The 12,281-nt window shown below is 37.9% G+C and overlaps 1 protein-coding gene across 2 annotated transcripts; it reads right to left on the minus strand.

The window, feature by feature from the left end:
* Positions 1-2,281: 2,281 nt before the first annotated feature.
* LOC117492362 (chymotrypsin-like elastase family member 2A) lies at positions 2,282-3,688 on the minus strand. Of its 2 annotated transcripts, none has more exons than XM_034146209.1 (5): positions 3,576-3,688; positions 3,354-3,501; positions 3,086-3,221; positions 2,671-2,922; positions 2,282-2,569 (listed from the first exon to the last, which is right to left on the minus strand). In XM_034146209.1, the coding sequence occupies exons 1-5, from the start codon at positions 3,631-3,633 to the stop codon at positions 2,420-2,422; spliced, it is 744 nt and encodes a 247-aa protein (XP_034002100.1). In that variant the 5' UTR covers positions 3,634-3,688; the 3' UTR covers positions 2,282-2,419. The 2 variants fall into 2 exon arrangements, with proteins under 2 accessions (XP_034002100.1, XP_033968500.1); XM_034112609.1 differs by having other exon boundaries at positions 2,286-2,569; positions 3,354-3,498; positions 3,576-3,680.
* Between the last annotated feature and the right edge of the window lie 8,593 nt (positions 3,689-12,281).

Below are 12,281 nucleotides of genomic sequence, written 5' to 3' on the forward strand. Positions count from 1 at the left end.
AAGTGGATAAAAGGGACCAGCTAGGGGTTTTCTATTAGCCTGTAAAGCCTACATTTGGTTGCCTCTGTCACATTGTTGTTGTGTCCCGTCAAAAATGTTGAGTCTAGTCATGTTTCATGTTTTTGTTTAGTCATTTTTTGTCTTGTCTCCCACTTCCTGTTTTATTTTTACACTCACTTGTTATGTTTCATTCCAGGTTCCTTGACTCCATATCCTTTTGTGTGTCTCCCGCTCTCATCAGCACCAGCCTGATTGTTTCCACCTGTGCCTAGTTACCTCTTGTTTATATTCCCCAGTCTCCCCTTGTCCTGTGTCAGTTCGTCTTGTCCTGTTTCCATGCCAGTAGTCAGCGTACCAGCGACTAGTTATTTTGTCTCAAGCCTAATTTATGCTCCTGAAATATTTTGTAAGTTTTGTTCCTCACTTTGTGAGCGATTTTCTTTTGTGCCTTTTTTAAAACCTTTTTCACCTCGTCAAGAGTGTCGATCCTTATTTGTACATCCTATTTTTGGAATAAAGTACTTTTCGCATACTTTACCTTTGTCTCCCGGGTCATGCATTTGAGTCTTGTACCTTGTGTTTCCAAGTTCATGACAATTTTAAAGCCACTATTTCATCGTACACACAGAAACTTATGACTGTTAACCCAATTTTTACATGCAGTGAAATATTGAGGAACATTAAGTCCTTGTGCATTTTCCCCTCTCTCTGTAAATAGCTATTCATATTTAAAACCACACATATTCCTAACCAGCACTTTTGTAACTGAGCATCATTAGACCTTAATAGTATTTTTTTATGAATCTATTGAAACCTTCACCACATTTTATACTTAAAGGTCGGGTAGGTAAGAATAGAGAAACCAGCTCGAGTGCGCTAGAATTTCAAAGTACACAACCGGAAAAAATCTGCCCCTTCCTTCAGACTTCCTTACAGAGCCCCTCCTCCAACACACACGAACGCGCACATGACCAATGAGGGCACGAGATAAGTTTGTAAGGCTGACAGGCAGGTAGGCCATCCAGTTATTTTAGCCGGGCCGGCTCAGATGATTGGTCGTGCTTTTTACACCACTACGGCTTCCACAGATGACATTTTTGTATGTATTTATTGTCAAAGCATTTAATATATTCATTGCTATCGGGATGTTAAGAGCATTCCATGGAATATAACAAAAAGTGTTTCTGAAGTGAATGACATACCCCACCTTTAATTGATATACTGTACTCCACATAATGGCAGCAAGCGTTTTTCTATTTATTTATAATAATGATAATACACTTTATTAATATAGCACCTCTTCAGATCTGCTTTTAATCTGTAATTAATGTTGTGTTTTATATATTTGAAGTGTGTTGTTTTAATTATGTTTTCTTTTTCTTTTCTTTTTTACTGTGTAAAGTGTCTTTGAGTTAATTAAACATAATTAAAAACAAGTTATAAACAAACAAGAAAGACTTATATCACAGAACCATAAAACAATACAACATAAACAGTTATACCTCTAAAATTACTCCAAATTAAAAGATAGATCTTCAATTTACTTTTAAAAACTCCAATGGAGTTTGCTGTTCTAAGATCCAATGGGAAAAACATAAAGCAGCCTCCCCAGATGTATTGTGTATTACTTTAGGTACTTCTAAAAGAAATGCCACGGAGGATCTGAGTGTCCTTGTTGCGTTATACAAAGAAAGGCAGTCCCTGATGTGTGTAGGGCCCGGGTTATGTAAAGCCTTGTAAATAATTAAAAGCATTTTAAAATCAACTCGGAAAGACACCGGTAACCAGTGCAGTGATGCCAGCACAGGGAACATGTGATCCCTTTTTTCTGTGTTTGTTAAAATCATGGCCGCAGCATTCTGAATTAATTACAATTTCTTTAAAGATATTTTTTGGAAACTACGAGAATTGCAGTAGTCCAAGCGACTAGTAATAAAAGCATGTAAAACAATTTCAGCTGAGTTAGATTTCTGATACTGTTTGCCATTTTTTTACATTAGTTAATTCTATTGAAGTGCGTTCTATGAGTGTTAAAAGTTGCTTATAATCCGACATTGGAACTATGGTGACGTGACGTCACATGCTCAACCTCTCCAAGTGCAGGATCTCATTATTATCATTATTTAAACATACAAAATGAATGTATACTGATGAAATAAACCTTGATAGTCCGATCTGTGATACCACAAAGCTTCAATATTACAATGAATGTTTGCTGAAGTAAAACTTTTTCCTATAAGAGATTCAAACCTCATGTGTTCGGATAAAGAAAAGAGAAAACAAAATTTGAGACATTTGCTTTATTTTGCTTTTCCATTAAAGAGCGAACACTGACAGAGCAGCTGAGACACAACCTCCCCTCCTAAATACATTCAAAGTATGCTGAAGCAAAGCTTTAGGAAATTGTATATTAAGCTTTTTAATTGATGATACTGTTGATCCAGCCAAGGTATTTGGAGATCTCTGTGTAGACGTTGGGATAATTTGGGTAGTCACAGATTCTGTTGTTGTTGAAAGACACAACACCAACAGCTATCCCGTCGCACACCAGAGGACCACCAGAATCACCCTGTCAACAAGGAATATTATTCATTATTGATTATTTAATTTTTAATTTTTAAAGCATTTCTATACCAGCTTACATTTTACATCAACAAAGAGAAATCATACCTGACAGAAGCCTTTGTGGCTGCCATAACCGCCGGCACAGATAACATCGGAAGGAATACGAACCCATAACTTAGAGCATGTGTTCAGGTTTATGACAGACACATCCACCACCATCAGCCTATCAACAACTCCACCACCAGTCTTTGTGAAACCCCATCCAGCTACATGGCAGGTTTTCTTTTCTTGAATGTGCATATTAGAAGGAGGAAGGGCAATGATTTGTTTTTTGTTCCCGGCAACTTTCCTCGTCAGCTGGAGATGAAAAAAATCTCAAAGTAAATCTCACAAAACTAGCAATTTCTGTAATATAAGATAATACTTTTTTATTCTTCAGACTTCAATGTAACAAAAAAATGGCTGAATATGAAGCTGAAAGTTAAATTATTAATTTGATCCAAATAAAATGTGTACTTACTTTGAGGAGCATGATGTCATTACCTTTGTCTACTTGGTAATAGGATCGGTGTTTGTATCTCTTTTCAATGTATCTTACATTTTCATCACCAACGTTGAGGAGATCGTGAGTGCCAACAACGACCCTGTCCGGTTCCCTAAATGAAAGATAATATTCAATATTGAAGATAATATCTAAAAATAAAGGTGGTTAATATATCTTGAAGACTTTTCAAATTGCTTTCTAATTGAGTGATTCAAAGATAGTGGATAAAGGAAGTTATACTCACTCGGCGCTACAGTGCGCAGCAGTGAGCACAAAGTCTTCGCTGATCAGGAATCCTCCGCACACATGTTTCTCGTTTTTTTGCAGGGAGACTAAAAACTCGTACGTACCATCTGGGGCTATTGCTCCCTTTATGATTCTACTCCCATCTGCTGAAATAAGTAAAAGGTCATAGGTTAATTTCAGTTAATGGTTGGAGCATAATAAACAGAGTTCGGAGTATTACCATTTTGTCCGAGAGATGTCAGGACCTGAAAAAGCAGGAGTTTGTGCAGAGCATGCATGATGCCTGCAAGACAATTGACTTGCCTTTGATCTTCGGGGCATTAAGTCGATCCTTTTATGCAGCACTTTGTCTGATTAACACATCGATTATTTCGAATTCTGACCACATCCACATGCAATGTTATTCTGCAAGTTTGCACTAACACATTTCATTAGTCCCCATTTTGCCGTTGTTTTTTTGTTGTTGGAGCAGCCCACTCAAACATTTCTTGTGAAATCTGCAACAAACCAGCTGAACCACAGAAACTGGTTTCCTGCTTCACTTCTGAGCGAACATCAAAGTTGTGAAACGAATACTATTTAATCACTTTGATCATAATGTTACAGAAAAATGATCTAAATGTAAAATCTAAATTGGGGGTGAATGGCCGCTTCCTTCAATCCTAACTATATCTGCAAAGTCTTGAGACTGCATGTGACACAGTTGCTTAAGGTGACAAAAATCTATCCACAGACACATGAGTACTAGGTATTATGTTAATTTAGTAGAGTCCTTTTAATTTGGCTCGATACAAATAACATTTATGATAAATATAATCTTAAATTGACCCTGTTCTATATTAAAAGCTAACATGTTGGGGACATGACCAAGTGATGCGACTGTAAGATACCCATATTCATTAAAGTGACAGAGACAAAAGCGTGTGTGTGTGTCGAGAATTTTTACAAACTTTATTTTAATATTAGTGCTTAGATTTAACTCTTGCAAATTGTTGAAAGAATTATTTATCTTTCCTCTTTTCACTAGTTTACATCACATGTATGTGAACAAGAGCTTTATTGAAGAAATAATGTGGTTTAGCGTAATGCAACACATGGTAGACAGAAACGCTCTGCTCTAACATGTAACTGAGTTCCTCAGTTATGTTGAAAATATTTTCAAATTCACCTGTTGAAACTGCAGTAAATGTCAATCAGAGTTCATACACTTTTTTACAAATGGTTTTCAATGACTTCTCCATGACTTCTCCATGACCTTTACAGTACCTAATTTTCCATGACCAAATCAATTACGGTACCACTGAAAATGGTTTATTTTAACATGGAACAGGAAAAAATCCAAAACAAATCAAATAGTAGGCTTAGTAGCTTCTACAGGCTAAAGCAACTAAAATCTCTCACCAGCAAAATACCTCGTCAGTTAAATGCCATTTTACGTTTCATTACTATACGATAAAGTATTTATTATCATTATAGTATTACTATTTTGGCGATTAGATAAAATATAAATTATATTTGATGCAACTTTAGTTAAAGGGGACCTATCATGCAAAATGCACTTTTGTACGTCTTTTATATATGAATATGTGTCCCCGGTGTTCCAGGGAACTCACCAAGTGTCAGAAAACACAACCCTCTCTATTTTCCTCCATACCCAAATCTCTAAAAAAGGGGCTGCAACGGATCTGATACAGACTGATCCAGATTTGAACACTTCTATGACGTCACAGAAGTGGCGCTACGGCTATTGGGCCAACTCTCCACCTATCAGGGGAATGTGGGGTTGGGCCACGGCCGGCCATTGTCGCTCGAAAGCGCTGGAGACGCTGTAGTACATATGCCAGGCCTGTAAGTGGCACTGTAGTCTGCCACAAAAGCAGCGAAGAAGACTTCCCGCCCATAGTTACCATGGTTACCCTTCTGTTTATTCTCCGCTGTGGCTTTTTTTCTCCCTCCCAGAGGCAAGCGATTGCTCCCGCTGCTTTAATTCAATGCAATCCCTCCCCGTCGAGGCAAGCACTGTAATTCTCTCAGGTTAGTCCACCAGCAGATGACAAACACCCACCTCTCCGCCTCTTCCAAGGAACGAGGGGACCGTGCAGCAGAGTTTCAGTTTCAGTTTCTTTCGCCGGTCAAGATGTCCTTTAAAGTTTAAATCTTCCGGACAAAATTTGAAAAGTGCCGGTCAAAGGTCTTCTTTGTTATTTATTGAGCTTTAAAACAAATGAATAACGACTCTATATAATAAAACACGGAGGACGGAGATCTCTTTTTCTCCCCCTCTTCTGACAGCCCAGCAGCTGATCAGAGCATGTCTCCCCTCTCCTGCAGGGGGGCGTGGTCAGCAGAATCAGACCAGTAGACAGCAAACAGCACATAGAGCGAAATGAGGCATGGCTAAAATGCATGATCTGTTTGGTATTTTGAAAACAGAAACTTATAAATATACCTTATATAGGTATGGCCCTACAATATATCATTTAAATATAGCATGATAGGTCCACTTTAAATTGCCATGACTTTTCCAAAACTTTGGGAAAAATATTGTTTTCCAAAACTTTTCCAGGGCCTGGAATTAGCTTTTTGAATTTCCATGACTTTTCCAGGTTTTTAATGACCGTAAGAACCCTGGTCAATATAAATACATAAAATATAATATTACGAATACTATCATTCACAACCTTTTCTCTCTCCTGAATGGTCATTCTCCATAATGTACGAGATTTACCAGTAGTAGGACTGTTTCATTTTTAATCTATTATATTACATTATCTTATTTATAGTCTAATGGGATAGCATTCATATCTTGGAACCTGGAATAGCTTATTAGCGATGTCATAGGACCTTCACTATGGTTTGCTGAGGTTATATAGCTTCATTGAGCTATATAGAACATCAACATGTTATATATATTATATTTATATATTTAAAATATTTAAAATAACTTATTTATTTCCTGTTAGGTTAAAACGCAAGTTAATTTATTTATTTCATTGTTTTTAACACACTTCTTCTGTAAAAAAATGTTCTGTTAATCCCCTTGTATGAGTGTCTTGGCTGACCTGCTGCTCTGACTAAGCAGCTCAATAAATAAATATCTGCCTGCACAATCCAATCTGTTTAATTGAATGAAAGAGAAAACGATATTTGAGAAACATTTTTAATGTTGCCATTGCATTAAAGCGCAAACACTCAGTGACTAAGACACATCCTTTCCTACCAAATACAATACAAGTGTGCTGAAGCAAAGCTTTTTGAAATATTGTTACATTTCTTTCAAACATTTCTTCGCTTCAATACAGCGGTTGATCCAGGAACGGTATTTTGAGATATTAATGTAGACGTTGGGTAAACCTGGGAAGGAACAGTTGTCGTTGACAGTCGCAATTCCAGCAGCTTTCCCCTTGCACACGAGGGGTCCACCAGCATCTCTCTGTGAGCAGGAAATATCTTTATTTGTTAAAAATATTATGCATGATGTTATACCTTCTTTTGGAATAAGAAATAAATGTATCTATGACATACCTTACAAAATCCTCCCTTGTCTGTTGTCGGTTTTCCACTTGTACAGATAGCATTGGCACGAAGTCCAGGAATCTGCACTTTGCAAGCCTTCGTGCTGATGACAGTCACATCCACCACGCGGAGCTGATCGACAGGATCATTATCATTGTTATCCACTGGACCCCATCCAGCTACTTGGCACTTTTCTTTTAAATCCTTTTCAGGGTCTTGAAGTTGAATTTTTTCTGGTAGATCTTCTGGTTTTTTGGAATTTATCTTGAGACGAATAAAATCAAAAAGCAGTTTTTCAAAACACAGTCTTACTCTACATCATATGTCAGGTACAAATTGGTTTGTTGGAGCACATGAGTCACTTAAATAAAGGTTATTGCGAGCAGTATTACAGTAAATCAACCTTTTTTTGTTGTGCTGTGCAAATATTATAAGCAGGAATATTTATATTACTATTTGCTTCCCCCCGTTTATTTACATTTACCCCCACTGAATTAAACTCAGTTGTTTAATTTTCTTCAAACCAAGGGACTACTGGGATGAATAAACTTACTTACTCGCCGATGCTAACGTTAGCGTTAGCATTTCTCCCCCGGGCTTAAATGGTGTATTATAGAATGATCACACCGGTGACAGTACTATTCAAAGGGTTCACGAAAATATGACTACTACTCTTACTGTTTAACATTTTGGGTTACTTAATGTTACTTCATGTTAAGGCTAATAAAAATGACAAGGCTGTAATGCTAACTAACGTGCTAGCTACTAGCTAGGTAGCTAACTTGATCAAGCCACTCCTGGTCCTTTCATCAGACGGGAAGCAAAAGAACGAGCAAGACCCATTGATGGTATAATAACAACCTGGTACTAAGCACACAGGCATCTTGTTAAAGTTATCTTATCTTAGCCAGCGCCATATAGATAGATTATATCTATATTGCGCTGATCTTAGGTATCTGAATGGTGGAGGAAAACAATTGTGACATCACTTACGCGACTCTGGGATTTGTAGTCTTTCTAGTTACGTATTTTTCATAGTCTTATATTTCAACAGTTTTACGACAAACTGTGACTTTTTTTACATGGAAATTATTTTTTAAGATTGACAAACATCATATGTGACCCGCTCTATCGAAATCAGTCGGATGTCGCAACGGCTCATTTCAAAATAAACGTGGATTTGCGGAAAAAACTATTTTTTCGGGGTTCGGGTGTTTTGTTTGATTTTAAATAAACAAAGTCTTGGCTTTCAGAATATGAAACTTTTATTTCCAAAATCACACGATAAATACATTTGTGAAGCTTGTAAAGGGAAGATGACAGGCACCTCTCAATCGCAATCTGCTGTTCGGTAGCGCAGTTCCCCCTCCCTCCGGCTGAAATTATGAATGTAAGGCATAAGTAATCATAGATAACACGGCAGGGTCCGTTACAGTTTGTTTTCATCTGATTTCAATTAAACAAAGTCTTGGCTTTCAGAATATTAAACTTGTTTCGGCAAATTTAGATGATAAATACAACTATGAAGCTTGTAACGGCATATTTACAAGCGGAGAACGGAGTAACTTAACGTCACAGCAAGCATAACAACAGCCGGTGTTTCTCGTGAGTGTTTTCCCCGGGAAACAAACACAATATACACTAACGCAAAAATACACAAACACACACACACACATACACTCACACACTCGCGAGCTTCCCCCAGACCAGTAATCCAAACGGAAATATTTTCCCTCCGGACTATTTTGATCATTTGCTCCGCTAATAATCAATCAGATCGATGGATTCCAGAGAAGAGGAAACTTTGAAGGCCTTTTTCTCAAAATGATGACTCGGTGACAGTCATTATATAATGTGACATATTTTGCTTAATATTTGGAGTACAACAAAAATCTTGATATCATTAGAAAGCTAGGAATCTCCTCTTTCCAACAGTGTATACAACTCAAAATGTGTCTTCGGGTCAATGCGACTGATTTCGATAGAGCAGGTCACATATGTGTAATTCATGGCACAATTCAAACGGGATCGAAAGATAAGTTTTCTCTCCCCTTCAATGCATAATTTTTCCGAAATAAGGTCCCATTACCCGGAAGTAAGTGGGCGTGACTTCGCCACTCTATAGCGGGCCCTCTGTGAATCGCAGAGAGGGCCAGATGAGCTTCTTTCATGTAACCCACATTCAAACAGAGACTGAACAGGCAGATTTGAAGGATTTATTTATTTGGAAATGTTATTTCTTATATATTATATATATATATATTTTTTTTTAATGTTTTTAAATATTTTTTTTGGAATATCTTAGGCCCTCACAGAGGGCCTAGAGGGCCCTGACGGCTCGCCACTGCCACAGACACATGAGTACTAGGTACTGTATATGTTAATTTAGTAAAGTCCTTTTAATTTGGCTCTATACAAATAACATTTATGATAAATATAATCTTAAATTGACCCTGTTCTATATTAAAAGCTAACATGTTGGGGACATGACCAAGTGATGCGACTGCATTCATCAAAATCTGCACATATCTTTAAAACTTAAATGATCTGCACGGCCACAGTTAATGTTCAATGTTTCCAGACAGATATTAATTAATCTAATGTTACAGGCAGATTGGCAACCAGGCATAACAGTTATGGTTGGAAGGATATTGAAAAAATGAACAAAATGAATATGCAGTGCAAACGTTAGGCCTTTACTCGAATATGAAGATTTCTTAAAAGGCCCAACCAGTCACTTAATGACATTAATAACTAAGGATTTCATGTCTTGTAAGAAATTAAATTCTAATAATTAAAAGATAAAAATGTATGTAAATGTCCTCTTTCTAAAGAATAAAAAACACTTCATTCAAGGCCGCATTACAAACTAGATATCCGGCTACTGCCCTCGGCATATATACGTTTTTAATATTATGTTGTTTGGCACCTATAACTCTCCTTATTTCTTAGTGATACCAAGCTATTGTGATTTGGAGGTATTTTATCCTGGGATTATTTCATGACCTTGGCGTTTCTGTTTCCTGTTTTATTTGTAAAAATCACTCGCCTTGTTTCATTGACTTCCTGTTTATGTGGTTTCCCGCTTTATGTGATTGTTAATGTGCTTCCACTGTATTTGTTCTTAAATGTCTTTTATTTCATTTTGTAAAGCACTTTGGGTTGCCGTGTGCTGAAAGGTGCTGTATAAATAAACTTGCTTTCCAACTGTTCTCCTTCAGTGCGTTGTTAATGTTCTGGTGTGGTTCGCCACAGTGCTCGTCACTACTTTAATCCTCTTCTACCCCGTTGATGTTCTCCCTGTTTCTTCTAAGTTTAGTTTAGTTTTTCTTGTTTTGTTCTTTTCAAGCTCCCTTTTTTTGTTATGTTTAGCTGTTTTAGCTCCTGTGTGCTTTCGGTCTTGCAGTATGAGTGTCGGCTTTCTACATGATGCTGGTTTTAGAGCCTTCCCAATATTCTCCTCCGACTGCGGGTTTCCTGGACATGCTCTCCTGTACTGGTAGGCCTAATTTGTTTTTGTTTTTGTCCCCTTATTTGTTGATAAGACTTGGTAACAGTAAGTGAGCTTTAGTTGCATTGATCTAACGAGTAAAGACCACCAACACCGTTATGTGGAGATTCTCGACACATGCCACTGAAACCTTTCTTTGAAATCGACAACAATCTTAGAAACCACAGAAACCAGTTGCCAGATAAAGGTTTGAACATTTATGTTCTCACGGTTATGCTGCAATGATTTAGTTAGTAGGCCTCGTTGCAGGGGAGAACAAACACAGATCTAGTCAGAACATTAATTACCTTGTTTCTCATGTAACATTATATATTATAAACTCACATTTTGTTTTTGAAAGAACTTTGATGAAAGGATTCAACTGATTATTACATTATTCATTATACACATCTGACTACAGTATTCACTGTTTTGTTCTCATCACAAATCTATATTCAGATACAGTAACAAAAAATGTTGGAGCGTGAGTGCGTGCGATAGGACCCGAAAGATGGTGAACTACGCCTGGGCACGGCGAAGCCAGAGGAAACTCTGGTGGAGGCCCGTAGCGGTCCTGACGTGCAAATCGGTCAAATCGGTCCGGGTCAGAGAAGGCTGTGACCGAGTTCAAAAGCTGAAAAAGCACACACTTGTCCTTATTGTTATCTTTTCTTTTTTACTTTGCCACCACAGAAATGGCAATAGCAAACTAGCTATTTGCCCGGCTCATTTGCTCCTGGAGGCTTTCATTATTATTGTGGAACTGAATTCCCAATAGGACATTTTCTGTTACAATGTAGGTTGTTGCAGGAGGCCTACATTCAAACTTTGGTATAGGAAATGACATGTATGTACAGTTGTCATTTGTTGTGTGAGAATAAGTTATTATTTTGTTCTTTATATTCTCACTTGTGGTGAGTGAGTGATGAGTGAGAGAGAGAGAGAGAGAGAGAGAGAGAGAGAGAGAGAGAGAGAGAGAGAGAGAGAGAGAGAGAGAGAGAGAGAGAGAGAGAGAGAGAGAGAGAGAGAGAGAGAGAGAGAGAGAGACTGCCCTTTGTACATGTAGCTGTGGCTGACAATAAATAATGTTATTATGAATACATTTGCCTCCGAGTCCTGCATGAACTGTGCATAGACTGTATTTTAACATTGGTCATATGGTGGTACTTGGAGAGCCAACTATTTTCTCAGGTGGTAGGCCTACTTGGTGTAAAAAGGTTGAGAACCACTGCTGTAGATTATGTTAGGCGTGTGGTGCAGTGGGTTGTGTGTTGGTTTTCGGATCAGGTGGTCACTGGTTCAAACCCCACTGCAGTCAGCATGTCGTTGTGTCCCTGGGCAAGACACTTCACCTCAAAGTGCTCCTGTGGGGATTGCCCACAGTATTGAGTATGTAAGTCGCTTTGGATAAAAGCGTCTAACAAGTAACATGTAATGTTACAGTCCAATAATTAAAGTAAACTAGTTCGACAGCCAAAATAGGGTGTGGCATTCTACAAAGTTAAAACATAATTGTTAAAGGTCCCATGTCATGCTTTTCCGGTTATTACCCGTCCCCTTGTGTGTTATGTAGCTTTTTCTGCATGTAAACCGTCTGCAAAGTCACAAACCCTCAAAGTACACCCTGTAGCGAGTAAAACTCTAACAAAGAAAAGACCTGTCTGGCTGCCCCAGAACGCCTCGTTGGAGATCTTTCTTTTTCCATTTCTTTCTTGCTGGGTACAGTGACGTGACCAGTGACCACAAAGTCTTTATTGATGAGGAATCCTCCACAGATATGTTTGTTTCTGCTGTTCTGAACCCGAGGCCATAAACTGCATTTTGTTCTCCGGGACCTTTTCACCATTTATGATTTCACTACCAAGTGCTGAAAAGAAGGATGAGTTAATACTGCATTTGTAGAAAAGAGACAAATAACCA

The sequence above is a fragment of the Trematomus bernacchii genome, unplaced genomic scaffold (assembly GCF_902827165.1).
Source record: "Trematomus bernacchii unplaced genomic scaffold, fTreBer1.1, whole genome shotgun sequence".
Lineage (NCBI taxonomy): Eukaryota > Metazoa > Chordata > Actinopteri > Perciformes > Nototheniidae > Trematomus > Trematomus bernacchii.